At 49.7% G+C, this 27,360-nt stretch overlaps 1 protein-coding gene across 1 annotated transcript; it reads left to right on the top strand.

Moving 5' to 3' along the window:
• On the top strand, nt 1-27,213 carry CYP4F22 (cytochrome P450 family 4 subfamily F member 22; the record flags this gene model as incomplete). The annotated part of the gene is made up of 13 exons (XM_082620863.1): nt 1-15; nt 10,076-10,298; nt 13,515-13,659; nt 18,050-18,103; nt 18,206-18,333; nt 18,541-18,662; nt 21,740-22,007; nt 22,991-23,057; nt 23,169-23,298; nt 24,821-24,954; nt 25,852-25,916; nt 26,576-26,658; nt 27,018-27,213. The coding sequence occupies exons 2-13, from the start codon at nt 10,077-10,079 to the stop codon at nt 27,211-27,213; spliced, it is 1,614 nt and encodes a 537-aa protein (XP_082476989.1). The 5' UTR covers nt 1-15; nt 10,076.
• Nucleotides 27,214-27,360: the final 147 nt, after the last annotated feature.

Here is a 27,360-nt window from a genome sequence, read left to right as displayed (position 1 = left end):
GGCCGAGACCGCAGGGTGAGCGCGCGTGGGGGCGGACTGTAACCTGAGGGCGGCCTCATCCCTGCGCAGTAACCCGAGGTGCACCAGCTCCGGGGCTGGTAGCGCGGGTACGAGGGTTCTGCGCGCGGCGGCGGGCGGGTGCACTGCCGGCCCCGGGAATCGCCAGGAACCAGGACGGGACTGCCTGTGAGGGACGCGCGCGCGTGCGTGTGTGTGTGTGTGTGTGTGTGTGTGTGTGTGTGTGTGTGTGTGTGTGTGTGTGTGTGTGTGTGTGTGTGTGTGTGTGTGTGTGTGTGTGTGTGTGTGTGTGCGCGCGCGCGCCTCGGAGTCCTGGGTGTATCCTTCTCTCTGGGTGTCCATGGTGGGAAGGGCCTCAAGAAGACACCCTTCCGAATCAGGGCATCTTAGACGGATCCAAGCCCAGACCTGTGACGCCTCCTTAAGGCTGGTTGGGGTCACTGGGATTTCACCACTCCACATTGTCTTAAAGGGGAGGCAGTGCGTCCCACTGATGAACCTTAGGCTTGTGGTGCCACCGCCTTCACAGTCTCACACACATCACAGGCGCAGAGCCTCCAACTGACCCTCTATGAAAAGAGGATGCCTGCCTGGGTCCCCACAGTTGGCTGTGAGGGTCACGTGAGGTCCTGCAGTTGGTCCCAGCTGATGTTTGTTGGATGTTTGTTTGAAATAATGCTCCCTGGTGTCCCAGGGGCCTGGCCCTTCCCCCTTGGACCAGAGCGGGGCTAGCCAGCAGGGACCATGCAAAGCAACTGAGGCCCACCAGCTGATAAGTCTCAGGCTGGAGGTGGGAGGGAGACAGTGGGGGAGCTGGGATTTGAACAAACCAGCCCCGGCTGACCCCAAAATCCTGGGCACTTTCCGATGGCCCTGGCCTCTCTGTATAGCCCAGCTTGGGTTTCTGAGCAGTAACATTAGCTCTGGGCTAGTGTGCAGCTGTGACCTTGGTTGGTATCCGCAGAGGGTTTTGGATGACTCTGGAGACATTCAAGTGTCATCCAGATGGTATGGGACCCCATCTCTCCTCCCTGGAAAGACTTGGCCCTGATTCTCAAAATCCTGGGTGGCTGAGTTACAATAATGAATGTGATGGTAGTACCAACAGCCGTGAGAGGTACCTTTGATCGAGGACTTACTGTCCTTGATGAAGCACTGAGCTGAGCACATTAAAAAACGCTTAGTTGTCACCTCAGCCCCATGAAGTTGGTAATATGGTTCCTGTCTTATGGATGAGGAAGTTTAGGCTCCGAGAGGTGCAGACACTCACCTGAGGTCACACAGCTAAGATGCAGAGCTCCAAGGAGTCCTTTCTGAGGTGCACATCCAAGCATGGCCACATTTGATGGAGATGATGGGCAGAGACAATTGCAGCCCTGGAATGATCTAGATTACTGGTAGTTTTTAAGCTTCTTTTTCTGCCAGGATCTCCTTTGGGCCAAAGAAGCTGCAGGCAAATGCCTAAAATATGCCCAAAGCTGTGGTGAGTCTCATCCCTCCACATCCTGTTCTGCCAAACTGGCCCTGCCGTCATATTTGCCACTGAAACTCTCAGAACCCCAGAAATTTGGGTGGGCCCCCTCCCGGCTCATAACGTCTGGGGCCTGACACTTTGGAAAAATATGAGTTTTAGGTGGGACAGCCCTTTGGCATAGAGGCGTTCGAAAAGGTACCATGAGCCAGCTTAGGGGGCAGGCTGTCTTGACTACAGGCTGCTGGAGGGAATGGAGAGCAGGGCTGGGATGTAGGGCAGTGGGGCCAGTGTTGGGTGCTTGGCTGTCAGGCCACCATGTGGGGAGTGGAGGTAGTATGTACAGCGCCTGTGGCTCAAGAAGAGGCAGATATATGGTTTCTGGTGGGCCAGGGTCCACGTTACTGCGTTCGTTCTCAGGAGTCCACACACCTTGTATGATGAGTCCCCGTTTGGTGTCTGGGCTAACTTGACAAACCAGTACTCCATGGGCGTGGGCCAGCCTCAGAGCCAGTCACTGGCACCTCCATCTTCAGATAATGCAGTAGGGTGGGCGGGGCCACCTCTGCCAGGGCAGGGCTGCTGGGGGCCTTGCCTGGCTTCTGGGATGAGATTGGGGGCTGGTGCTGAGAGGAACAGGCATGCCAGCCTCCCACAGCATCCTGAGAGTGTCAGCTTTGAATTTGTCTCACTTTTATAAAATATTGTAATAGAAATAGGAATAATGGCTGAAAATTTGCATGTTATGTGCCAAGCCTCATCTCACTGAAGTGTCCCAGACAACCTTAGGAAGTAGGTCCCTTTATTATTAACCCATTTCACAGACTGGAAATGGGGATGCTGAGGATGGGGACTGGACTCACTCCAGGCTACTTACTTGGGGAGGGGCAGAGCTGTGATTTGAATCCAAAAATGCATTTTTAAAGAATAATGCAATCCCCAAACACTTCTTCATTTTATTTTTATTTTTAAAGTTGAAGTGTAATATACATACAGGAAAGTGCACATTCTAGAACTGGGGTTTTTGCAAACTGAACCTGTCACCAGCACCCAGATCAAGAAAGAGAATAACTGCCTGCATCCCCAAACATGCCCCCCCATTGAAGCATCTTAATTCATTTTTCATTAATTTCAACTAATTAATTTTTTATTGAAGTATAGTCGATTTACAATGTTGTGTTAATTTCTCCTGTACAGCAAAGTGATTGTTATACATATATATTCCTTCTTTTTTTATATTCTTTTCCATTATCACAGGATATTGAATATAGTTCCCTGTGCTATCAGCTAATTAAATCTTAACAGACTTTACTTTTTTTTTTTTTTTTTTGCGGTACATGGGCCTCTCACTGTTGTGGCCTCTCCCGTTGCGGAGCACAGGCTCCGGATGCGCAGGCTCAGCGGCCATGGCTCACGGGCCCAGCCGCTCCGCGGCATGTGGGATCTTCCCAGACCGGGGCACGAACCCGTGTCCCCTGCATGGGCAGGCGGACTCTCAACCATTGCGCCACCAGGGAAGCCCCAGAGTTTACTTTTTAGAGCAGTTTTAGGTTTACAGAAAAGTTACCCAGAAAGTATAGGGTTCCAACACACCCCCTCAACTCCGCTGTTATTAACCTCTCTCATTAGTGTGGTTCATTTGTTACACTTGATGAACCAATATAGAACATTATTTTTTTTTTTTAACATGCTAGGTTTTTCCCCCATCTTTCATTTATTTATTTATTTATTTATTGGCTGCGTTGGGTCTTTGTTGCTGCGCATGGGCTTTTCTCTAGTTGTGGCGAGCGGGGACTGCTCTTCGTTGTGTTGCGCAGGCTTCTCACTGCGTTGGCTTCTCTTGTTGCGGAGCGCGGGCTCTAGGGCGCGCTAGGCTTCAGTAGTTCTGGCTTACGGGCTTAGTTGCTCCGTGGCATGTGGGATCTTCCTGGACCAGGGATCAAACCTGTGTCCCCTGCATTGTCAGGCAGATTCTTAACCACTGCGTCACCAGAGAAGTCCCTAGAACATTGTTATTAACTAAAGTCCATAGTTTACATTAGAGTTCATTCTTTGGCTTGTACAATTCACTAATTAATTTTAATAGTTAAAACACTTTTGAATGGTCAATATGTGCTCAGGGTGTAGAAAATCAAAAAGTCCCCAAAGATGGAGACAGAAAGGTAAGCCTCCCTTCCAATCCTGCCCCCAGTTTTTGCAGGCTCCTTTCAGAGGCAGCCACCATGATAAATACCTCACGGGTCCTCAAAACCTTTTTTTCTGCATTTAAAAAAATTGAGGCAAAATTCATCTAATATAAAATAACTATTTTAAAGTGAACAATTCTGTGGCATTTAGTACATTCACAATGTTGTGCAATCACCACATGTATATGTTTTCAAAACATTTCCATCACCCTGAAAGGAGACCTCCTCACTCCCCACTCCCGTTCCCCCCAGCCCCTGGCAACCACGGATCTGCTTTCTGTCTCCTACCTATTCTGGATATTTTATATAAACCGGATTATACAATACATGGCCTTTTGTGTCTGGCTTCTTTCACTCAGCTTGATGTTTTTGAGGTTCATCCATGTTGTAGCCTGTGTCAGTGCTTCATTCCTTTTAATGGCTGAATAATATTCCATTGTATAGATACACCATATGATATTTATCCATCAGTTGATGGATATTTGGGCTGCTTTCACCCTTTGGTGACTGTGAATAGTGCTGCTATTAATATTTGTACACAAGTATCTGAGTCCCTGTTTTCCATTCTTTTGGGTATACACCTAGGAGTGGAATTCTGGGTCATGGGATGATTCTATATTTAACTTTTTGTGGGACCAAATTGTTTCCCACTGCGGCCGCACCACCTCAACACTTTTTGTAGCACTTTCTTTGGGGGTTTGGACAGAACTGCTCTGTCTGAGGGGAGGAGGAACCCAGCTATGGAAAGTAGAGGACTTCCTCAATGCACCCATTTGTTGAGCTCCTCCCGTGAACATCAGATGGACCTCTTTCTATTATTCCCTTTTTGTGGATGAGAAGACTGTGGCTTCCAGGGTGAGAGCCAGTTGGGGACCCACAGCATGTGTTTTTTCTGCTCGGAGTAGAGCTGGTGTCTGTCCCAGGAAAGACTGCAGCCTGCACCTGTCATGAGGGATGGTGAGGTGGGCACAGGGTTTCTCTGGCCCTCCCATGCACCCACCCACCTGGAGCAGGGACCCCTTTTTCAGGGCTCACACTTTATCTTGTTCCAATTCCTTCCCATTTCAATCCTTCAGGAAGTCATCTCTTTGGTCAGGATATCAGCTGCGATTTTCCTGGGTGGAGGTGGGGGCTTTTGCTGTGACTCCAAGTCCCCCAACTTCCTCTGAGGGTTACTGGAAAGATGAAAGGCATGCATGACTGTGAAAGTCACTGCATACAGCAGGTGCTCAATAATTCTTTTGAGAGCAAAGGAAGGGAGGTGGATGATTTCCGTGCAAAATGGACTGTCAGGGCAGAGCTGGGCTTGCAGGACGAGGGGAAGCTGGTGTGGGCAGAGCTGGGGGAGGGGCATGCAGGGTGGAGGGAACAGCATGTGCAAAGGCTCTGAGGTAGGAATGAGCTTAGCCTGTGGCTGGAGTGGCCAGAGTTGAGTGAGTGAGGGGGAGAGCAGTGGGAGACAGAGTTGGAGGTGTCAGCAGGGGCAGGCCACACAGGGCAATGGGGTCCGTGGAAAGGAGTCTGAATTGCTTTCAGAGTGTAATGAGGGGGCCATAGGAGGATTTTAGGAAGAGCCCTCTGACTTCTGTGTGGAGAATGGACTGCTGGGGGCCAAGGATGGAACTCAGGGGACCGATGGGAGGAGGCTATCACAGTGTTGACTTGACATAGATTGGGATGATGGATGGAGAGAAATGAATGGATGTGAAAGATGTTTAGGCTGGATGACTGGCAGCAGCTGGCAACAGATCGAATGGAGGAAGAAGGAGGGAGGTAGGGGGTGAGGTGAATCTGATATCCCTGGGCGAATATCCAGGAGGTGGCTGGACCTATCAAGGGGGCCACCAAGACATGGGAGGCAACTCAGAGACGAGTCACGGAGGCCATGGGAGGGGGTGAGATCCTCAGGAGGTGTGCACAGAGGGAGAGGAGACCACCCAGGACCAAGCTCTAAGGAACACCAACATTTACAAATTGGGTGAAGAAAGGGGGGTCCAAAACAGACTGAGAAAGGGGATCTTTGTGGCTGAGGTGGAGGATGGGTAGGGTTCACCTCCCAAAGGGCTTTGGATACCAGGCTGTGGGGAGTGGGGAGCCATGGAGGGAGTTAGAGCAGAGGAATGACAGGCCTTTAGAAAGGTATCTGTAGTGGATGGGGTGGAAGCCAGACTACAGCCAGCTTGCCCAGGGGTTAGATGTCACCCATGTGACCTGTTGGCTGAATATGTTGACTCCAGCCCACCCCAAGAAGTCTTGGGCCTGCCAGGATGGTGATCTCCACCCCATCCTTCCACTCCAGACCACACACAGGAAAGGTCATACCATGGTGGACTCAGAGATCATCTCTTACAGCTACCCCCAGTTCCATATGGGGAACTGGGGGTGACAGTAAAAGCAGTCAGTGGAGGAGTTAGGATTAGAACCCAGCTGCTTATGGTGTGTGTGTGTATGTGTGTGTGTGTGTGCATATTTAGTAAGAAAGCCCCCTTCATATAGATTCCTCACTTCACTCAGGCCTCTGCCCAGATATCCCTCTCCAGAGAGGCCTCCCTGGGCCACTTCATCTAAAAGAATTGCTCCCCATCCTCTTACTCTGAGGATTAGTGTCCTGTGGCTGCTGTAACAGATTTCCATGAACTGGATGGCTTAAAACAACACAATTTTTTAGCTCTTGGATTTGGAGGCCAGAAGTCTGCAATCCAGGTGTTGGCAGGGCCACCCTCCTTCCGAAGGCTCTAGGGAAGGATCCTTCCTTGTCTCTTCCAGCTTCTGGGGGCTCCAGGTGTTCTTTGGCTTGTGGCTGCTTCACCCCAATCCCTGCTTCTGTCTTCACATGGCTTTCTCTTCTGTTTGCCGAATCTCCCTCTGCCTCTCTCTCTCTCTCTTTCTTTGGCTGCGCTACGTGGCTTACGGAATCTTAGTTCCCTGACCAGGGATTGAACACGGGTCCTCGGCTCCCTCTGCCTCTCTCTTAGAGGGACACTTGTGATTCCAGTTAGGACCCACCTGGACAATCCAGAATCATCTCCCCATCTCTAGATCCTTACCTTAATCCCACCTGCAAAGATTTTTCCATATAAGGTCACAGGTTCTAGGGATTAGAATGGGATATCAGTGGGGGGCGGCCAATATTCAGCCCCTCCCCTATCCCCACTTTACCTTCTTCAGAACGTGTAGCCTTTCTGAGGTGTCCTAGCATGTCTGTTGGTGGTCACCACCCCTAAGGGCCAGGGCCATGTCTGTCCTGCCATCATTACATCCCCATGCCTAGAACAGAGTCACACACATAGCAGGGGCTCAGAAATGATTTGCCAACTGAACGCTGAAGAGAAGCATGTAGAACCCTTAGTGGAAGTCCTGGCCTGTGGAAGCCGGAGGAAGGTCACAATTCTCCGTAGTAACCGCTAGCTGGCTTCCCCGATATTGCTGGAGAAAATCATTATCCATCGTTAGATTGGTAAAGAAATAAATACCCATGGCTACTTTCTGTGGAGTGTGTCACCTAGAGCTGCCCATGGGAGAGGCAGCCCAATTGCACATCAGTGGTCTTAGTTCAGAGCATATGCCTGGGACTCGTGACTTGGAGCTCTCTGTGTTTCATTTTGGAATGTTGCTTACTCCCCACCCCTCCCCCTCTCCCATCCAGCCCTCCAGAGGGCATATTGCCGACACCAGGCTTTCTGTATTTTAAAAAAGATCTTAACTGTGGTAAAATACACATAACATTTACCATTTTAACCATTTAAGTGTATAGTTCAGTGGTCTTAAGGGCATTCACATTGTTGTGTAACCATCACTACCATCCATCTCCAGAACTTTTCCATCTTCCCCAGCTAAAACTCTGTATCTGTTAACATTAACTCACCATTTCCCCCTTCCCCAGACCCTGGCAACCACCATCCTCCTTTCTGTGTCTATGAATTTGACCAGTCCAGGGACCTCATATAAGTGGAATCATACAGTATTTGTCCTTTTGTGTCTGGCTTATTTCATTTAGCATAATGTCATCAAGGTTCATCGGTGTTGTAGCATGTGTTACAATTTCCTTCCTTTTTAAGGCTGCAAAATATTCCGCTGTATGAATGGACCACATTTTGTTTATCCATTGATGGATGCTTGGGTTGCTTTCACTTTTTGGCTATTGCGAATAGGTCCACCATGAACGTGAGTGTACAAATATCTGTTTGAGTCCCTGCTTTCACTTCTTTTGGGGATCTACCCGGAAGTGGGATTGCTAGAACATACGGTAATTCTATGTTTAATTTTTTAAGGAACCACCATACTGTTCTCCGCAGCATGGCTGCACCATTTTACATTCACTCCTGCAATGCATAGGTTTCCAATTTCTCCACATCCTTGCCAACACTTGTTATTTTCTTACTTTCTTTCTTTGATAGTAGCCATCCTAATGAGTCGTCATGTCATCTGCCTTGTAAGTCAGACCATTCCAATGGGGTCCTCCACATTTGGTAATGACCCATCCACCTGCTTTCCCAGGACACAGCAACCAATAGAACCTTCCCCTCTGCCTGGATGATGTGGTTGGACTTTGGCTGGTGGAAGAGCCAGTGGGTTGGAGGCCCTGGGAGGGGGCACCCCTGGCAGAGGTGGGTGGATGTTGAGGACACAGGTGAGAACCTGCAGTGCAGGGTTTCCTTAGCTCTGTTGTCCAAGGAGGTGGGAGCACAGAGGGAACCCTTGGTTCATAGGACTGAGTGGAAAAGATTGATGAGAGCAGGACCTGAGCATTTTCAGCAGTCTCCTTGGTGTTGTCTGAGATCCATGGGCCCTCAAATTGATTGAGGTTGGCCTTGGTGGGGGTTCAGGGGACCCCTGCCAGCTCCCAACTCCCGTGAGTTGGAGGCACTGAGCTTGAATTGTCTTGAAAATAGAGAGAATGACGGGACCTGCCTTCAAGGATTGCTTTAAGATTCCATGAAATGAGGCACCACCCATGCACCCTGGTGGTGCATGGCAGGCCACTGTGTTATTAGTATTATTGGTACACACCCACTCTGTTTTGGTTCCTTCAGGAGCTGACGCTAGGGCAAGGATTTGAGTGCAAGTAGTTTATGTGGGAAGTGATCACAGAAAAGACCAATAAGGGAGAAGGCAGTGAACCTAAAAGAATTGAAAACAGGGACTCAAACAAATACATATACATGCATGGTCATAGCAGCGCATTTCATAGTAGCCAAAAGGTGGAAACAGCCCAAATGTCCAATAGATGAATGGATAAACAAAATGTGATAAATTCTTACAGTGGACTGTTACTCAGCAGTATAAGAAATGAAGCACTGATACATGCTACAAAGCGGATGAAACTTGAAAACATCATTCTGAGTGAAGGAAGCCACAAAAGACATGAAAAGTCACTGTGTATGATTCCCTTTATATGAAATGTCCAGAATAGGCAAATCCGTAGAGACAGAAAAAAGATTAGCGGTTTCCAGGGGTGGGGGGAGCGGGGAGTGGACTGCTAAATGGAGACGGGTTCTCCTTTTGGGGTGATGGAAATGTTTCGGAACTAGATAGAAGTGGTGATTGCACAGCATTGTGAATGTATTAATGCCACTGAATTGCTCACTTTAAAATGCTTCATTTTATATCATGTGAGTTTTACCTCAATTAAAAAAAGAAGAAGGCAGGCTTCCCTGGTGGCACAGTGGTTGAGAGTCCGCCTGCCGATGCAGGGGACACGGGTTCGTACCCCGGTCCGGGAGGATCCCACATGCCGCGGAGCAACTGGGCCCGTGAGCCATGGCCGCTGAGCCTGCGCGTCCGGAGCCTGTGCTCCGCAACGGGAGAGGCCACAACAGGGAGAGGCCCGCGTACTGCAAAAAAAAAAAAAAAAAAAAAAGAAAAATTAAAAATAAAGGAGAAGGAGAAGAAGAAGAAGAAGAAGAAGAGGGAAGTAAGACAGGGGAAAGGAGGCAGCTAACAGAGAAGGTTTCTCTTGTGGGCAGCTGAGTTTAATCCTGCTGGGGAACCCTAGCAGTGCATGCAGAACCCACACCTCAGGGTCATTGCACTGGAAAGAAGGAGCTGGATTATTTATCCAGCAACGCTCATCAGTCATCGATTGAGAGCTACTTTTGGCAAGGAGGAGGGGAGGGAGTTTGTTTCAATTTTCTAATACTCTGGCCACCTGCGCATGGGCAGAGAAGTTGGGAGGGATGCCCTGAGAAGTCAAGGCTGAGGGCATATGGGTGGGGCCAGCTGGCTGGAGGTCACTGCTCTGGGAAGAAGCATCCTTGGTGTCTGGGACTTACATGTATTGACTGCCTACTAAGTGCCAGGCACATCATGCTTGGCTCCACAGGTCATCGTGTGTATGGCACACATGTGGCCAGAGGGTGGTTCCCACCTGCACTGACCCTCACCCTATGTGTCCCCCCAGGATGCTGCCCATCACAGAGCACCTGCTGCACCTCCTGGGATTGGAGAAGACGGCGTTCCGTTTGTATGCCCTGTCCGGGCTCCTTCTCTCCCTGCTCTTCTTCCTCTTCCGTCTGCTGCTGCGGTTCCTGAGGCTCTGCTGGCACTTCTATATCACCTGCTGCCGACTGCGCTGCTTCCCCCAGCCGCCCCGGCGCAGCTGGCTGCTGGGCCACCTGGGCATGGTGTGTGTGGCTGGGCAGGTGGGCTGGGTAGGGCAGGGCAGGTACAGATGTTCAGTAAGGATGATGGACCTGCTGGCTTCCCTCATCCCCCCAAGAATCTAGTTGGAGCCATGAACAGACCCATTTTACAGGATCTGAGTGAGACTGAGGTTCAGAGAGGGCAAGCAGGGACCCAGGATCACACAGCATGGATGAGGCAGAGCCGACTCTAAAGTTCTCTCTACAATTCCAGGCTATTGCTGTAGCAACAGGTACCAGTGCTTGTGAAATCCCAGAGTGGGAGGCGGGGCACCCCACCTACCCCACAATGTGGTTTCACACACTCTCTCTTTCTCTTTAATGCTGTGGTCCCAGGTGAGGATTCCAACCCTTTTCTTTCATTTCATTTCTTATTTCACATATATATTCCAAGTATTATTTCAGGCACTTTATAAATATTAACTCATTTGGTCCTCTTGACAATCTTAGAAGGTAGGTCCTGTGACTATCTCCATTTTTCTCCGGAGAATACAATGGCACAGAGAGGTTAAGTAGCTGGCCTTAGGTCACAGAGCTCGTAAGTGGCAGCGTCTGGGTTTAAACCCAGGCTGTCTGGTCCAGCGTCCCTGATCTTAGCTGTCTACCCTTGCCCCTCTAGCTTCTGGATGAGAAAGGCTGGACTTTTCTAAAAGGGCTTCAGAGGTCAGAAGAGAGAAAGTCAGACTCCTGAGGGTGCTGAGGCTTTTGGGGCCAGAGTCCAGCCCCTATTTCCCTGCTGGACTCGGCTGATCCCCCTTCCAGGCCTAAATGAAACTGAGGGACAGTTGTGGAGACCTTCCTGGTTCAGGCCTCATGCTGAACTTGGAGGAAGGCTTTGGAGAGGCACTTTGGGGCAGTGGTCACCAGTGTGGGCTTGCCAGTCTCTACCATGTGCTGCCTGTGTGACCCTGACAAGATATTTCACCTCCCTGGGCCTCAGCTGACTCATCTGCAACGTGGAACTATAATCATTCCTAATAATCTCGTGGGATTGTTTCAACGATTCCTGAAGTCGTGTCTGTGGCATGCTGGGCACTGAGCCTGCTACACCGTGGTGGATGTATGTGCTCAATTCCTGGGTCCTGCGGAGACTGGAAGTAACAAGTGATTCTAGACACATTTTAGACACTGCTTGGAGTGAGTGTCTGAGAAGAAGGAAGCAGGAGACATATTTCCACTCAATAGTGCAAGAAACATGCATTTTATTGTCCTCCTGGAGCCAGCACTCACCAAGTTTTGGCTGTCTGTGCCTGAATCTCCTCCCTCCTTCCCATTCTCCAACCACTGCTCAGGCCTCCTCCTCTCCTGCTGTTCCATGGTCCAGCCTCCTCACTGGGCTCCTGCCTTTAGTCTTACCCCTCCAGTCCATCCCTCTTCCTGGTCCCAGAAGGATTCTTGAATCCAGCTATGTCCCTCCCCTGTTTACACACCCTCCATGGCTCCCCATTGCTGTCCTGAGAAAGTCCCAGCTTCTCAGCTGGAGTTCAAGTCCCTTTAGACTCCAACCCCCACCCTCCTCACCTATTCTACCATCTCCCTCTGGTCCCATAGAATGACTTTCTGCTCCTGGGACAAGGCTCTGACTTTCCACCTCCATGGCCTTTGCCAAAACTCTGCCCTCTGCCCAGAATATCCTTCTCTGTTAGATGAACTTCTACTCATTTTTCATGCCCCATATCCAATGCCCTTACTCCAGGAAGCCCTCTGGCATGGATGGTGGTCCTGGAAATAGTGGCCAGGCTCTGGTGCCATGGGCGGTTGGCCAGCGCCAGTTCTGAAGTCCAGCCTTGACCCCGTGGGCCCATCCTGCCTCCCAGGCCATGAGACCTGGATGATGCCATGATCTCCCTTGGGTGTGGAGAGGCTCAGGGCTGAACCTGATCAAGAAGGAGACACAGAAACCAGAGAGGAGTCATTTGTTCATTCATTCATTCATTCTACAATTGCTGGACCCTACCACTGGCCAGGCACTGGGTTAGGCTCCTTTATATCTGAGCTCTCCCAAGTCTCATAGCCTATGAAGTAGGGATGGACCTGCCCTATATTGTGGATTCGATCTTTGGGGCTCAGAGAGGTTAGGTGACTTGCCCAAGATCACACAGCTGCTGAGGGTGGATCTGAGCTCAGATCCATCTGACATTGAGCCTGAAGTGCTCTGCCTCATAGAACATGTTGGTTAAGAGCAGGCGTTTTGGAGCTTGGGGGCCTGTGTTCAAATCCTGGCTTTACCACTATGGCAGGTGATGCCAGTGTCTGCGCACATCCTCTCGGCCCATTTCTGGCTGCAGTGGGCTGACTTCTAGTTGCTAGCACCTGTGTTCTAGGGCTTTCTCTAGCAGCTGAAGCCCACTCTGCACGGGCGGACTGTGAACTTCAACCTCAGCCCATGATTATGGGACTAGGGGAGTTGGTATCAAAACACCCCAGCCCCCTCACCCTCAGGTGGGTTAACTCTGAGATGGATGTCCCCCAGAGGTCCCCGGTGGGACTGAGCCCCAGTTGTCCATGGGAGTAATTCCCTTGACAACTCTTTGCTGACTGCCTTCCCTCTCTATCTCACTTCCCCTCTCCCCACCCATGTTTCTGGGGATCACCACCCAAATAAACTGCTTGCCCTAGAACCCTTGTCTCAGGTCCTACTTCTAGGGGAGCCCAAACCAGGACAGTCCCTTTACTCACCTGTAACTTAAGACAAGTCATTTTACCCTTCTGAGTAAAGTAAAATGGGGAAAATAGTAGCAACTACATCATAGGGTTCTTGTGTGGGTTGAATGCATGAATATCTGAAAAATGCCCACAGCAGCACCCAACTGCAAGCATGTGTATGTGTTAAAGAGAACAATACTAGTAATATTTTATTACGAACATAGAGGAACTAGATTAATGCTAACCGTTATCATTACTGTGTTTACTCTTACTGCTTTTATTTCTTGAACACCAGCCGTGTGTCAGGCCCTGTGCTGGGGCTCTTCCACTTTGCTATTCCATGAATCCTCTCAACTACCCTCAGAAGGGGAGTTGACTTTCCCCCCAGTTTTCAGATGAGGGAATGGAGGCTCAGTGTGGTGCAGCCAACTGGCCGCAATCATACAGCTCTTCCCAGCTAGTTTTGAGGGCAGGGAAAGTGGTGGGAGGGAAGGGCTGGGGGAAGCCAGGACTGGACACCTTCTCACTACCCTTCTCTACCACCCCCTGCAGTATCTCCCGAATGAGACAGGCCTCCAAGATGAGAAGAAGGTGCTGGACAGCATGCACCATGTGATCCTGGTGTGGATAGGACCTGTCCTGCCACTGTTGGTTCTGGTGCACCCTGACTACATCAAGCCCCTGGTGGGTGCCTCAGGTAGGTGGGCTGGGCCTCTGAGTGATGAGTAGACCCTCAACTCCCAGAGCCTACCTACCTGGGTTTCTAGGCAGGTGGGCTATCCAGAAGAAGGGCCATTTGAAGGATGAATAGGAGTTTACCAAAGCCACCATGGCAATACAGATAATGGGAGCAGCGTGGGAAAAGGCGTGACAATAAAATTCCCAGGAACTTTTAGAGGATGTTCACCTCTCAAAGTCAGAGCAGACATGTTCGGATAGGCAGTTGTTTGCCCAAGCTTTTGTTAAATGCTTGTTGCTCAATTTTAAGCCATGGCACTCCTATCATTTGGGTTCTGACACTCCCACTGTGGCTATCGCAGCCTGCAGGCTGGCCCTGAGTGGCAGAGAGGGAGAGGTAGAAGGATTGCTTCTCCCTTCTGCCATCCACACCTATTTCAAGGTGCAGGATTCCCAAGTGTGCTTGGCAAGCTCTTGCTCAGGCTTCAACATGCAGCTCTAATGACCTTCTCCTCCAGGAAGCCTCCTTTGATCCCCCATCCCCTGCATCGGCAGGCGGACTCTCAACCACTGCGCCACCAGGGAAGCCCTCTTCTACCTTTTTAATATCTTTTTTCTTTCTTTCTTTCCCCCTCCCTCCCCTCTCTACCAGCTCAGAGCATCTGTTTTCTGAGTGTCACCCTGCATGGTTATGAGACCCCAAGTAGACCAGGGAGTGGAGCCCCCATCATAAGCTTGACAATTTAGTAGATGCTCGGGCCTCTTCTTCTCCTCTCCCCTGCCCTCTCTCAGGACAGGCAGGATATCCAGTGCCTCCCCCACTGGAGAAGCTGGATGGTAGACTCCAGCTTGGGGAGGGTGGGGCTGTGTGAGTCAGGAGAGGCAACTTGGAGTCAGGCCTCCTGACCCCAAGGTGTCCGGGCCCCTCCATGCCTGCCTGCCTGAGATTGGACAGACCTGGTCCTAAGTCGTAAATTCCATCCCCTATTGGGGCCTCCTTGGGACCACATCTTGGGGGTTTGCTCCTCTAGGCTTAAACCCACATAGCTGATGGGCCCTGAGAAAGGCATGGCTCTTCTTAGAACCTCTGTTTCTTCATCTTTTAAGGGGCATTTGGGATATACAGAGAAAGTAGGTGAGAATGCTTTATAGAAGACAAGGCAGGATATACAGGCATTTAATTGTAGCTTGTTTTCATATCTTCACTGTAAACATTGAGCTGAAATCACATACCATATAATTACTTATTTTAAAGTGTAAGGTATTTAGTGTGGTCACAGCGCTGTGCAACTGTCGCCTCTCTCTAGTTGCAAAACCCTTTCATCACCCCATAAAGCACTCCATAGCCATTACGGTATCACTTCCCATTCCCCCTTCTCTTCATCCAGTGGTAAATACTTTCTGTCCCTATGGATTTTCCTTTTCTGGATATATCATAGGAGAGGAATTATACAAAATGTGGTCCTTTGCACCTGACTTTCACTCAGAATAGTTTTTGAGGTTCATCCACATTGTAGCAATGATCAGGACTTAATTCTTTTTTTTTTTTTTTTGCGGTATGCGGGCCTCTCACTGTTGTGGCCTCTCCCGTTGCGGAGCACAGGATCCGAACACGCAGGCTCAGCGGCCATGGCTCATGGGCCTAGCCGCTCCGCTGCATGTGGGATCTTCCCGGACCGGGGCACGAACCCGTGTCCCCTGCATCGACAGGCAGACTCTCAACCACTGCGCCACCAGGGAAGCCCTAGGACTTCATTCTTTTTTAAGGCTGAGTAATATTTCATTGTATGGATGTATGGATATACCATATTTGCTTATCCATTCATCTGCTGACGTACACTTGGGTTGTTTCTACCTTTTGGCTGTTATGAATAATGGTGCTATGAACATGTGTGTACAAGTTTTGGACATATATTTTCATTTCTCTTGGGTAGGTACCTAGTTGTAGAATTGTGGGGTCATGTAGGAACTCTATGTCTAACTTTTCAAGGAACCGCCAAACTGTTTTCCATGGTGTCTGCACATTCATTTTTCCCCATTAGGGTCCTGCTGTGAGCTGGGGACCCAGATATTCATCTCACAAGTTCTTGACACAACTGAGCAATAATTATAGTCACAGTAGTAAAAATAGCCAACAGTTGGTTAGTTATTCACTTATGTGCATGAATATTTAATGAACACCTACTGTGTGCCAGGAGCACATTAGTTCATTGAGTTTTTGTAGGGTTGCCATGAGGTAGGCAAGATTGTTCGATTTTCTTGCCCAAGTTTACACAACCAGTTAGGGCTGGGATTTGAACCCAGACCTGGCCAGCCCAGAGGCCAAGCTCTCAACCACAGTAATATGCAGCTTCCTGCTGGGCACTTGTGGGGGCTTTTCTTATATGACCTTCTTCAGGGTAGATGTTACCATCTCCTTGTTACTGGAGGGGAAAGTGATGGGAGAGGCAGCCTGGATACAGGCTCTCCTGGCATTAGGTGCTGAGGGTTGGATTAGAGGAGGGACCTGAGGATGACAGAGCAAGGTTTCGGCTGGAGAGAAGGTTTGGAGAAGGTTTCCTGGAGGAGGCATCAGTGAAACTGGGCTTTGAAGGATGCATAGGAGTTTGCCTGATGAGAGGTCCCAGGTAGAGGGTCCTAAGTGCAAAAGTGCAGATGTGTGAAAGTGCCAGGGGAATTCAGGTGACTTGGGGTGTCTGGAGTGAAGACGACATGTGGGGAGAAGTAGGAAATGAGACAGGAGCTGGACTCAGGGCACCTATGTACAAAGTGAAGGAGCTTGTGTTTTATCTTGGGGGTGTTAGGGAGCCATGGGAGGTGTTTGAGCAGGATAGCCATTGGACAAGTTTGTGTGTCAGAAAGACCCCTGAAGGGCCTAGCATGGAGTCCAGAGCCCAGAGAGGAGAGGAGTGACTAGACTCCCACCTCCTCCTCCAAAGTTGCCTCTTCCTGGAAGTCTGCCTTGACTTCTAGCAACCCTTTCTCTGTGCCCCCCTCTGCTCCTGGCACACATTCTACCTTCTTGCTAATTACATGGCATGCCTTTGCTTCCCTTTCCCACTACACCCAGAGCTCCTCCAGGCAGGGTGTGGAGCTGAGCCATCTCTGGGGCCACAGCATTGCCCAGCATGGGTTGGGCACAGAAATGTGGCAGCAGAGGTGTGTAGAATGGGAGAACGAGTGGACAGATGATTGTGCATACAATTGGCCAATGCCTGGGGAGTATAGGTAGCTGAATCATATCTCAGGTAAAAGTGACATCACTTGAGTTTCAGCTACTTCCTTCCTGGGCCCTGCCCATTCTGTCCCATATCTATTCAGCACATAGAAAGGGAATGCCTTCACTCATCCATCCACCCACCCACCCACCCATCATCCATCTATCCATCCATCCATCCACCCATCCACCCATCCATCCAACCATCCAACCATCCATCCATCTACCCATTGATAGTTCTCATTCATTCATCCTTTGATTGGTTAATTCATTCATACAATAAAAATTTATTTAGCACCAATAAGTTAGTGATCAACAAGGTCCCTCCCTTCAAAGCGCTTGTAACTGGATGGATACAATCCAGAGTGATTGGTGGGAGAGGGAATGGCATCCAGGCAGAGACTGGAAGAATGAGGAAAGAGTGTTTGAGGCAGAGAAGGTGCCTGGTGGAAAGACTCAGAACAGAGAGGGAACACAGCTTTTCAAGGACCTGAGAAAAGTTCTATGATGTAAGCAAGTTGGGTGTGTGCGGGGAGGGGTGGTTGTGGTGGAGGAGAGAGGTGTTCTGAGAATGGCCTGGACTGGGATATGTCATTCAAGGCTTTGTACATGGGTTGAGCAGCTGTGCTTGAGGCTGATGGGGGTGTGGGCAGAAAAAGACATGGTCAGATCTAGAGTCAAGTAAGATCCCCCTGGGTCTAGGGTACGGGACAGACTGGAAAGGGCGAGGCTGGAGGCTGGGAGCACAGGAGATGTAATTCAGATGGCCTGAGTTGGCAGAAAAGAGGGGGTAGATTAGGAGAAGAATCAGGTGAAGAAAGCCATACTGGAGAGAAAGCCCAGCCTGGGCAAAGGTTTGGAAGTGAGGGACAACGTGTGGGGTTATTTGGTGTATGCTGAAGGATGAGATGGGAGAGGCATACAGCAGCAAGATAGGGCAGGGCCTACAGTGCTAGCCTGAGCTTGAACTTTTTTACAAAGGTTTTAGGGAGCCATGGGAGGTGTTTGAGCAGGGAAGGCTCATGTTCAGATCAGCATGTTATAAGGCTCTCTTTGGGGCAGGTGTGGAGGATTGGACTGGAGGGGTGACATGGGAGGTGACAGCCCAAAGTGGAGGCCCAAGGAGGTCATAAGTAGAGGTCAAGGGTCAGAACTCTGTTTTGAGACATCATCACCTCTTCTCTCTCCACAGCTGCCATTGCCCCCAAGGATGACCTTTTCTATGGCTTTCTGAAACCTTGGCTGGGTGAGCTCGGGACTGGGTAGCCTGGAGCTGGGGCTTCAGGAAAGAGGGGGCAGGGTGTGGGGTTTGTTGGTGAGGTCCTTAACCTTGGTCTTCTGGGTCCAGGAGATGGGTTGTTGCTCAGCAAAGGTGACAAGTGGAGCCGGCACCGCCGCCTGCTGACACCTGCCTTCCACTTTGACATACTGAAGCCCTACATGAAGATCTTCAACCAGTGCACTGATATCATGCATGTGAGTCCCAGGGTTTCTTGGGAAGAGGGTATCCTGGAAGTGAGGCTGGTCCAGGCTCGAGCTCATGGGCAAACCATGTGATGCCAGGAAGCCTCACTTCCTTTATCTATAAAGTGGTCTTGTAGTGAACTTGCAGCTGGGTCACTGTCAGCCCGGGTGAAGGTCTGTGGTCTCCATACCCATTTGCCACGTGTCTTTCTCTTCCAGGCTAAATGGCAGCGCTTGGCAGAGGGCTCAGAAGTCTCCCTTGACATGTTTGAGCATGTCAGCCTCATGACCCTGGACAGTCTTCAGAAATGTGTCTTCAGCTACAACAGCAACTGCCAGGAGTGAGTGTGGCCTCCCTGGGGAACATAGAGTCAGCTGCTCCAGGGGCGAGGTGATGAGAGGAAAAAGGAAACTCTTAGCTCTTAGGCACTCCTGTGCAGCTGTCACTGACAGGCTGTGTGGTTCCGGGAAACTGACATCACCTCTCTGAGCCTGTTTCCTCATCCCCAAAATGGACATCTCCATCCCATCCCCACAGTCATCGTATGAGAATTATAGGGGATAATGTGAGTCAATAGCTTGGCATACAGTAGGTGCTCGGTAGACGCTAGTTTCACTCATTCCTCCACAAAAGGTATGTGGTCTTTGGAAAGACCCTTCCCACATTTTCTGAGCCTCAGTTTCTTTGTAAAATAGGGATGACAATCCCTGACCTTCTGAGAGATGTTTTCCTTTTTCTTTTTTTTTTTTTGCGGTACGCGGGCCTCTCACTGCTGTGGCCTCTCCCGTTGCGCAGCACAGGCTCCGGACGCGCAGGCTCAGCGGCCATGGCTCATGGACCCACCCGCTCCGCGGCATGTGGGATCTTCCCAGACCGGGGCACGAACCCGTGTCCCCTGCATCGGCAGGCGGACTCTCAACCACTGCGCCACCAGGGAAGCCCCTGAGAGATGTTTAAAGCATAAAATGATATAGCACTACCCTGGCACATGATGGATGTCGAGTGAATATTTGTTGAATGAATGAAATAACCATAGCTGGTTCATTCATTCATTCATCAAATATTTGTTGTGTACCTGCTATGTGCCTGGCACCATGCTAGCCACTGGGGATATGGTGGTAAGCACTAAGCCCAATTCCTTGGAGCTTACAGTCTAAGTGGGGATATAAGGAATAAGGGACATAATGACTGTCAAGTTTGTAGCACATAGTAGGTCCTCAAAAACAAGCTGCTGACTTTGTTACTCTGGGCCTTGTAGTGGTATTGTTTCAGTTGGGTAAGGTGGAGATGGCCTTGGTAATTAATTCATTAACTGATCCAAGAAATATTTATCGAGTGCCTACTGTGTACCAGCGCTAGAGTAGAATACAGTGGTCAACAAAACAGATAAGGTCTTGCTCTCCTGGAACTTACATTTTAGTGGGAAGACAGGCAGTAACCATGAACAAATAAACAAGAAAATGGCAGTTGGTGATTAGTGCATGAAAACAACAAGCATGCTTCAGAACTAAGGACAGCTCTTTGCAATCCTGCCCCCTGCAATTTAGTTTTTCTTTTTTTTAAAATAAGAACTTTATTGAGATTAATTGATATACCATACAATTCACCCATTTAAAGTATACAACCAATGGTTTCTAGTATATTCACAGAGTTGTGCAACCATCACCATAATCAATTTTAGAATATTTTCACCAAAAAGAAACCCTGTACATTTCAGCACTCATCTCCCACTTCCCACTTCCCTTCCAGATCTAGGCAATAACTAATCTTCCTTCTGTCTCTATAGATTTGTCTTTTATGGAAATTTCATATAGATGGAATTACACAGACTTCTGTTTCTGGTTTCTTTCGGTCAACATATTGTTTTCAGATTCAACCATGCTGTAGTTGAATTATCAATAATTCGTTTAAAAAATTGCTGAATAGGGCTTCCCTGGTGGCGCAGTGGTTGGGAGTCCGCCTGCCAATTCCGGGGACACGGGTTCGTGCCCCGGTCCAGGAAGATCCCACATGCTGTGGAGTGGCTGGGTCCGTGAGCCATGGCCGCTGAGCCTGCACGTCCGGAGCCTGTGCTCTGCAACGGGAGAGGCCACAGCAGTGAGAGGCCCGCGTACCGCAAAAAAAAAAAAAAAAAAAAAAAAATTGCTGAATAATATTCCATTTACCACATAATACCACGTTTTGCTTATCCAGTCATCTGTTTATAGACATTAAGTTTGCTTCCATTTTTTGGCTATTATGAGCAATGCTGCTATAAACATTTGTGTAGAAGAGGTTTTGTGTGAACATTTAAAATTCTCTTGAGTGTATACCTAAGAGTAAAATTACTGGGCTATATGATAATTCTATGTTTAACCTTTTTTGGAACTGCCAGACTTTTTCCATAAGTTGGTTGCACCATTTTACATTCTTACCAGCAGTATGTGAGGGCTCCAGCTTCTCCACACCCTCATCAACACTTGTTATTATCTGTCTTTTTGATTATAGCCATCCAGTTGGGGTAAAGTGGTATTTCATTGTAGGTTTTTTTTGCATTTCCCTAATGACCAATGTTGTTAAGCATCTTTTCATATGCCTGTTGCCCAGTTGTATGTCTTCTTTGGAGAAATGTCTATTATATTCTTTCCCTATTTTAAAATTGTGTTATTTGTCTTTTTTATTATTGAGTTTTAAGAGTGCTTTATATATTTTAGATACAAGCTTCTCACCAGGTATATGATTGGCAAATATTTTCTCCCACTCTGTGGATTGTAGCCATTTAATTTTAGTGATGCTACATCTATTTAGAAGTCCTCATCCCTCTTTGGGCCTGTTTTAAAATGTACCTAGAATGTAGTTTTATTCAGGTATGGTGAGGCCAACAGATCAAGAAACAATTGCCATTGAAAAGATAGTTTGTTACTTACTGCTCCCAAGATGAGGGGGCATGCCACACCACACAGGGCCACATGGGGAAGCACCAGAAGAAAGCATGGCAAAAACATTTTTAGGGGTGTTCTACGGGAAGCAATGGGAAAGGCAGGGTATGCAGGATTAAGATTGGCTAGTTTGAATAATTTCAGCAGGCTCTGGGGCACAGGGGTGCCCCCAAGTTATCCAGTGCTTGGCCCTGGGGTGATTAAGGCAGGGGGATAGTGGCTCAACCCAATAATGTTTGGAGTATGGACTCTGGATTGGCTGGTTTGCAAAAGAAAGGCATGCTCCTGGGTGAGTCATTTGCTATCTCTAAGAAATGGCTAGTCCTGGGAGGGGTGGTATCTCTCCAGTCACTGAAGCCCCAGATGGCAGAGCATCAAGAATACAAGGAAATAAGAAAATAGAGTTAATTCAGGGCCTCTCTTTGTAACCTGCCCTTTGGGAGAGGAAGCTTGTCTTAGGGTGCAGGGCTTTGCTCATGGCCTTTCTTCTCCCTGGCAGGAAGATGAGTGATTACATCTCGGCCATCATTGAGCTGAGCGCACTGGTGGTCCGGCGTCAGTATCGCCTGCATCACCACATTGACTTCATCTATTACCGTACAGCAGACGGACGGCGTTTCCGGCAGGCCTGTGACACCGTGCATCACTTCACCACGGAGGTCATCCAGGAGCGGCGGCGGGCACTACACCAGCTGGGGGCTGAGGCCTGGCTTAAGGCCAAGCAGGGCAAGACCTTGGACTTCATAGATGTGCTGCTCCTGGCCAGGGTGAGGCTGGACCCTGGAGGGTGGAGCTCTGCCCAGGACAGCCTCCTCATGAGTTGCAGCAATTGTGTAAAATGATAAACATCCAAACTAACATGGATCTAGAATGCAGGCAGATGCAAAACACGTAAGACTGTATTCGTTCGTTAGGGTTGCCATAAAAAAGCGCCACACATTGGGTGGCTTAAATGACAGAAATAAATTTTCTCAGTGTTGGTTTCTTCTGAGGCCTCTCTCCTTGGCTTGTAGCTGGCTGTCTTCACCTGTGTTTTCCAATTGTCTTCCCTCTGTGCATGTCTGTGTCTTCATCTCCTCTCCTTATAAGGACACCAGTCATATTGGATTAGAGCCCACCCTAATGACCTCATTGTAACTTAATCACCTCTGCAAAAGGCTTATCTCCAAATTAGGTCACATTCTGAGGTACTGGGGGTTAGGATTTCAACTTAAGGGTTCTGGGGTGGGGCTGCGGAGGGACAGAATTCAGTTCACAACACAAAGATGCAATACAAGACCTTGAAGAAATGTGACACTTGCCAGAGATAGGTGGTCACCTATTTGTGGTGCTTCTGTGGAGTTTCTGAGCAGCACCTGGGTTCTGGATTCAGACAGTCCTGGATTCCGGTTTGATAATAGTTCTGCTGCTTCATGGATGTTTGACCTTAGTCATCTAAGTCTTCCCTCTGAGCCTCAGTTTCCTCATTTACAGCATGATGATCATAAGACCTGATCACAAGGTTGTTGTCAGGCATCTGGCAGTATGCTTGGCTCTAGGAGCTGCTGAAGAAATACAAAGTCCCTTCTTCCTCTCATCTTTGGCTCTCTTTCCATCTTTCTTAGACAAGTTGCATACATCTATCTGCCTGGGATCCTTTCCCCTGCCGCTTGGCTTAAGATAAAGAAGGGGGTGTCTTCACTTTGGAAGAACTCCTAGGATGTGGCGGGTGGGATGAAGTGAGCTGAGCAGAGTCTGCTGCCCATTCCAGGATGAAGATGGGAAGGAACTGTCAGATGAGGACATCCGAGCTGAGGCAGACACCTTCATGTTTGAAGGTGAGGACATGGGGTGTGGCTGGGGAAGGATGGGAAGGGGCCCCATTGTCTGAATACAGCATCTCTGCTATCTTTCGGCAGCATCCATTTAAGCTCCTTATCTGCCTGCAGGTCACGACACAACATCCAGCGGGCTCTCATGGGTGCTGTTCAACTTGGCCAAGCATCCAGAGTACCAGGAGAAGTGCCGGGAAGAGATCCAGGAAGTCATGAAAGGTCGGGAGCTGGAGGAACTGGAGTGGTTAGTCTGGGGTCATGGGGGTAGTGGGGGCAGGTTGAGTTCAAAGCCTTGAGTATTAATCTCTCTGCTCTACCACTTACTGACTGTCTAACCTCAGACAAGTCACTTAAGCTTCTTGAATTTCAATTTCTTCAACTGCAAAATGGGGATGACAGGTAACGCGTATGCCTACCTCATAATGCAGGAGTTCTTAGTTAAGAGTGTCTTAGTCAGCAATGGTTGCAATAACGCTGCCTAACAAACAGCCCCCCTAAGTTCAGTGGTTTGCAGCAAGCATTTATTTATTGCTCTTGTGTGCACATATTTCTTGCTCTTGTCTGCATATTACTCTTGTTACTCTGGGCTGCACTGAGTTGAGTGGAGATGCTTCCAAGCTTAGGTTTGGGTTCAGGTTTTTTCCACATCTCCTCATTTTTCATGGACCAGCAGCCACGCTGGGCATGTTCTCCTCAAGACAGACTCCAGAAGCACAAAGAACCACACAACTTAAAACCTCTGCTTGCATTGTAACATTCCATTAGCTAAAGCAAGTCATCTGGCCAATCCCACCATGAAAGGGGTGGGACATATGCTCCAGCCATCCGAGCAGAAGATACTCAGAATCACATGGCAAAGGGCATAGTGTAAAATTCCAATGTGGGGGGGAGTGTAAGAATCAGGAATAATAATCCGATTTACTTCAGATGTGTGCTGTGTGGAGCTGATTCTGGGCGATGCAAAGAAAACACAGCATTGAACAGCGAGAAAGTTCCTTTTGGTTCATTGTCAGCCATTTGGATTGTGACCTCAGGGAGACACTTTCAGTTGGTGCCATTGTGTCTTTAACACCTTGCTAATCCTTGCTAATCTGCCTTTTTAACAAAGGGAGAAGATACCTCAGGTTCTGAGAATTGGGCAGGAGGTGGTATCTAGCCAGAATTTATTAACTGTCTTCTGTTTTCCCAGTGGTGTTTATATTTATGGATACCTTTATACCAGGCATGCCATTTGCCCTTTATGGTAGCAACAGAGAGTTTCTATGAAAGATAACCTGTTAGTGTAAAGAAAACAATCTAGATCATAAACCAAGGGTTATAATTAATCCAATTTTGTGCCCTGAAGTCCAAAGGAAAAAAACTAATGTACTGTAAGAAGAGGATGTATGGGTTTATAAATACTGAAATTGATCTATACAGGCTGGTAAATCGCTGCCACCCCAGGTCCCCCTGGCTGTCCTGGCACCTCCCCAGGGATGCCCCCTTACCTCCACATAATTAATCAGTTAAAGGGTTAATGCTGGGCTCACAGACATCCGGCTAGTGCTGCTCTGATTGGTCAGGGGTCAGATATTTTACTTGCTGAGGATTAGAGGTGTGTACAGGGCACAACTGCAAATGCCTGAAGTTGGGGCAAGTCTGAGATCCTAGACTGGTTTCCTGCAGCTGCTCCTAATTGCCTGTGCACATGTGTGTGTATATGTGTCTGGGGAAGGGGGTGGCACCATGGCCTGGACCCTAGTTACCCACTGTTCCACATTCCCCAGGGATGACCTAACCCAGCTGCCCTTCACCACTCTGTGCATCAAGGAGAGCCTCCGCCAGTTCCCACCTGTGACCCTGGTCTCCCGCCGCTGCACGGAGGACATTAAGCTCCCAGATGGGCGCATCATCCCCAAAGGTGCCCTCTATGTGCTCCCTGCTGCCTGCCTGCTCTATTGCCCATGGGGGCCTGGCCATGCATGCCCCAGGTCCACCGTCCCTGTAGGCAGTGTATAGCCTGTTGCTTCTGGGGTGATGGGGGAGACTCAGTTGTGTGTGTGTGCTGGGGAGATAGAGGTTGGTGTGTCCAAGCAGAAAGGAAGGAGCGGGTGTGGCAGGGTGGGTCCTGTGAGGGTGCACGTAGGGAAGGTTGATTTCATTCCGTTGCCAGGTATTCCCTGGAGACCAGGTCCTGTCCTGGGTGATGCTGGGCATCTAGAGAAGCCTCATTCCCGGGCCCAAGCTTTGAGTACCACCCAGACTGGGGAAGATACATCAGGGCACAGACATTCCCAGACACATGGGGTGAGGGATGGGCTAAAGGGAGGGACAGAGGCTGGAGCAGCCCCAAATAAGGAGCGATGGCTGTATCTGGGGTTGAATGCAGGGAGGGCTGCCTGGAAGAGGGGACGTGAGAGGTGAGCCTTGGGGGTTGGAAATGAGAGCATGCTTATGGAGCAGAGCCTCAGAGTGCAGACAGTGAAAGGCCTTGAATGCCAGGTTGAGGCACTTGAACTTGATCCTCAGGGCAGTAGGGAGCCATGGGAGGTATTTGAGCTGAGGAGGAGCAATGTCAGATATACGAGTGAGAAAGATCCCTGTGTGGCCAGGATGGCAGCTAGAAAGATGGGGATGGGAACCTCTTATGGAGTGGATGGGGCAGCAGAATTTTTTAGGGAAGGATGGGCAGGAAAGGGTGGCAGATGGCTTGTGGGAATAGCATGGCTCCAGGGAGAGCCAGGGAGGCGTAGGTCTCCAGAGGAGGTCCTGGTTTCCCTCGGTTCCACTGACACAATGACCCCACCCCTCCCCACAGGAATCATCTGCCTAGTCAGCATCTATGGGACCCACCATAACCCTACAGTGTGGCCTGACTCCAAGGTGAGCTCCTGCCCCAACCCTCTCTTCTCTCAGCTTCTTTCTTCTCAGAAGGGACAGTCCTTGGTCAGCAAGGCCTCCCCTCCCCTCCTCCCCAGGGAGCCAGATGGCAGGGCTGGGTGTAGGGCTTGAGTACTCCTCCCATTTATTCACCCATTCACTCTTAATTCATTACATCAGGAAATCTTTATTGAGCATCTACCGTGTGTCAGACCCAGTGCTGGGCACTGAGGACAGAGGAGGATACTGTCTTTGCTCTCACGGAGCTCACAGTGAAGTGCAGAGGAATAAAATAAGCTAATAAACAAGATCATTTTGGATATTAATAAATGCTCAAAGGAAACAAAACTGGAGTGGGTCGGGGGGTGGGGGAGAGCACTTTAGCTCACACGGTGAGGAAAGGCCTTACAAAAGAAGCGATGTTTGAGCTGAAACTGAAAACATTCACACTGAAAAGTGAGGAGCAGGGAAAAGTGTGTTCCACATGAAGGAAACAGCAGGTGCAAAGGCCCTGTGGTGGGAATGGGAAGGAGACAGGTGTGGCTGGATTGTAATGAGGTTCTCTCTGTCCTGCTGGTCTGGTGCCCAGAGGCTGAGGGCGGGAACCAGATTGGGATGGCTGAACCAGCCCTCAGGCTCACCCCCAGTCTACTCTTGCCTAGGTGTACAACCCCTATCGCTTTGACCTGGACAACTCACAGCAGCGCTCCCCGCTAGCTTACATGCCCTTCTCTGCAGGACCCAGGTAACTTCTATTTTCCCCAGTCCAGGTGAAGCGTAGGAGACACATCGAGGCCAGTGGAAGATCAGGGATGCACCCATCAGGAGTAGAAACCACGTCCACTCGGGTGTCCCCGCCAATCTGGTACCCTTTTCGTGCCCTCAATACACCAGGAAGCCCCCCAATCAGACTCTGCTATATCATCCATGGGTTCCAACTATCTACTCTATGCCAGGCCCTGAGTTCTGGGCTCACATGCTCCTAACGGCTCTATGATGCCTTTGTCTGGAAGTTGAGGTTCAGAGGGGGAGGTCATTTACCACATCCCAGGGACCCCGCACACACAGCGGCTGGGCCTGAGTTCCCTGTTCCCCGTCCTTCAGGAACTGCATCGGACAGAGCTTCGCCATGGCTGAGATGCGCGTGGCCGTGGCGCTGACGCTGCTGCGCTTCCGCCTGAGCGTGGACCGAACGCGCAAGGTGCGGCGGAAGCCCGAGCTCATTCTGCGCACGGAGGATGGCATCTGGCTCAAGGTGGAGCCGCTGCCTCCGCGGGCCTGCGAGTCGGCGCGCCCCTGAGGATCCCCGGGGGCCCAAGCCCCGCCCAGAGAGGCCCAGGTTCCGCCCCCGAGGGCCCAGGCCCCGCCCTCAAGATCCTGAGGGCATAGGCCACGCCCGTCGAAGTCCAGGCTCATTAAGCAGCCTGGTGGCGCAGGTCACACCCAC

The sequence above is a fragment of the Mesoplodon mirus genome (genome assembly GCF_964341445.2).
Source record: "Mesoplodon mirus genome assembly, chromosome: 5".
NCBI classification, from domain to species: domain Eukaryota; kingdom Metazoa; phylum Chordata; class Mammalia; order Artiodactyla; family Ziphiidae; genus Mesoplodon; species Mesoplodon mirus.
Note: the sequence above shows the minus strand (reverse complement) of the source record. Positions and strands in the feature narration are given on the sequence as shown.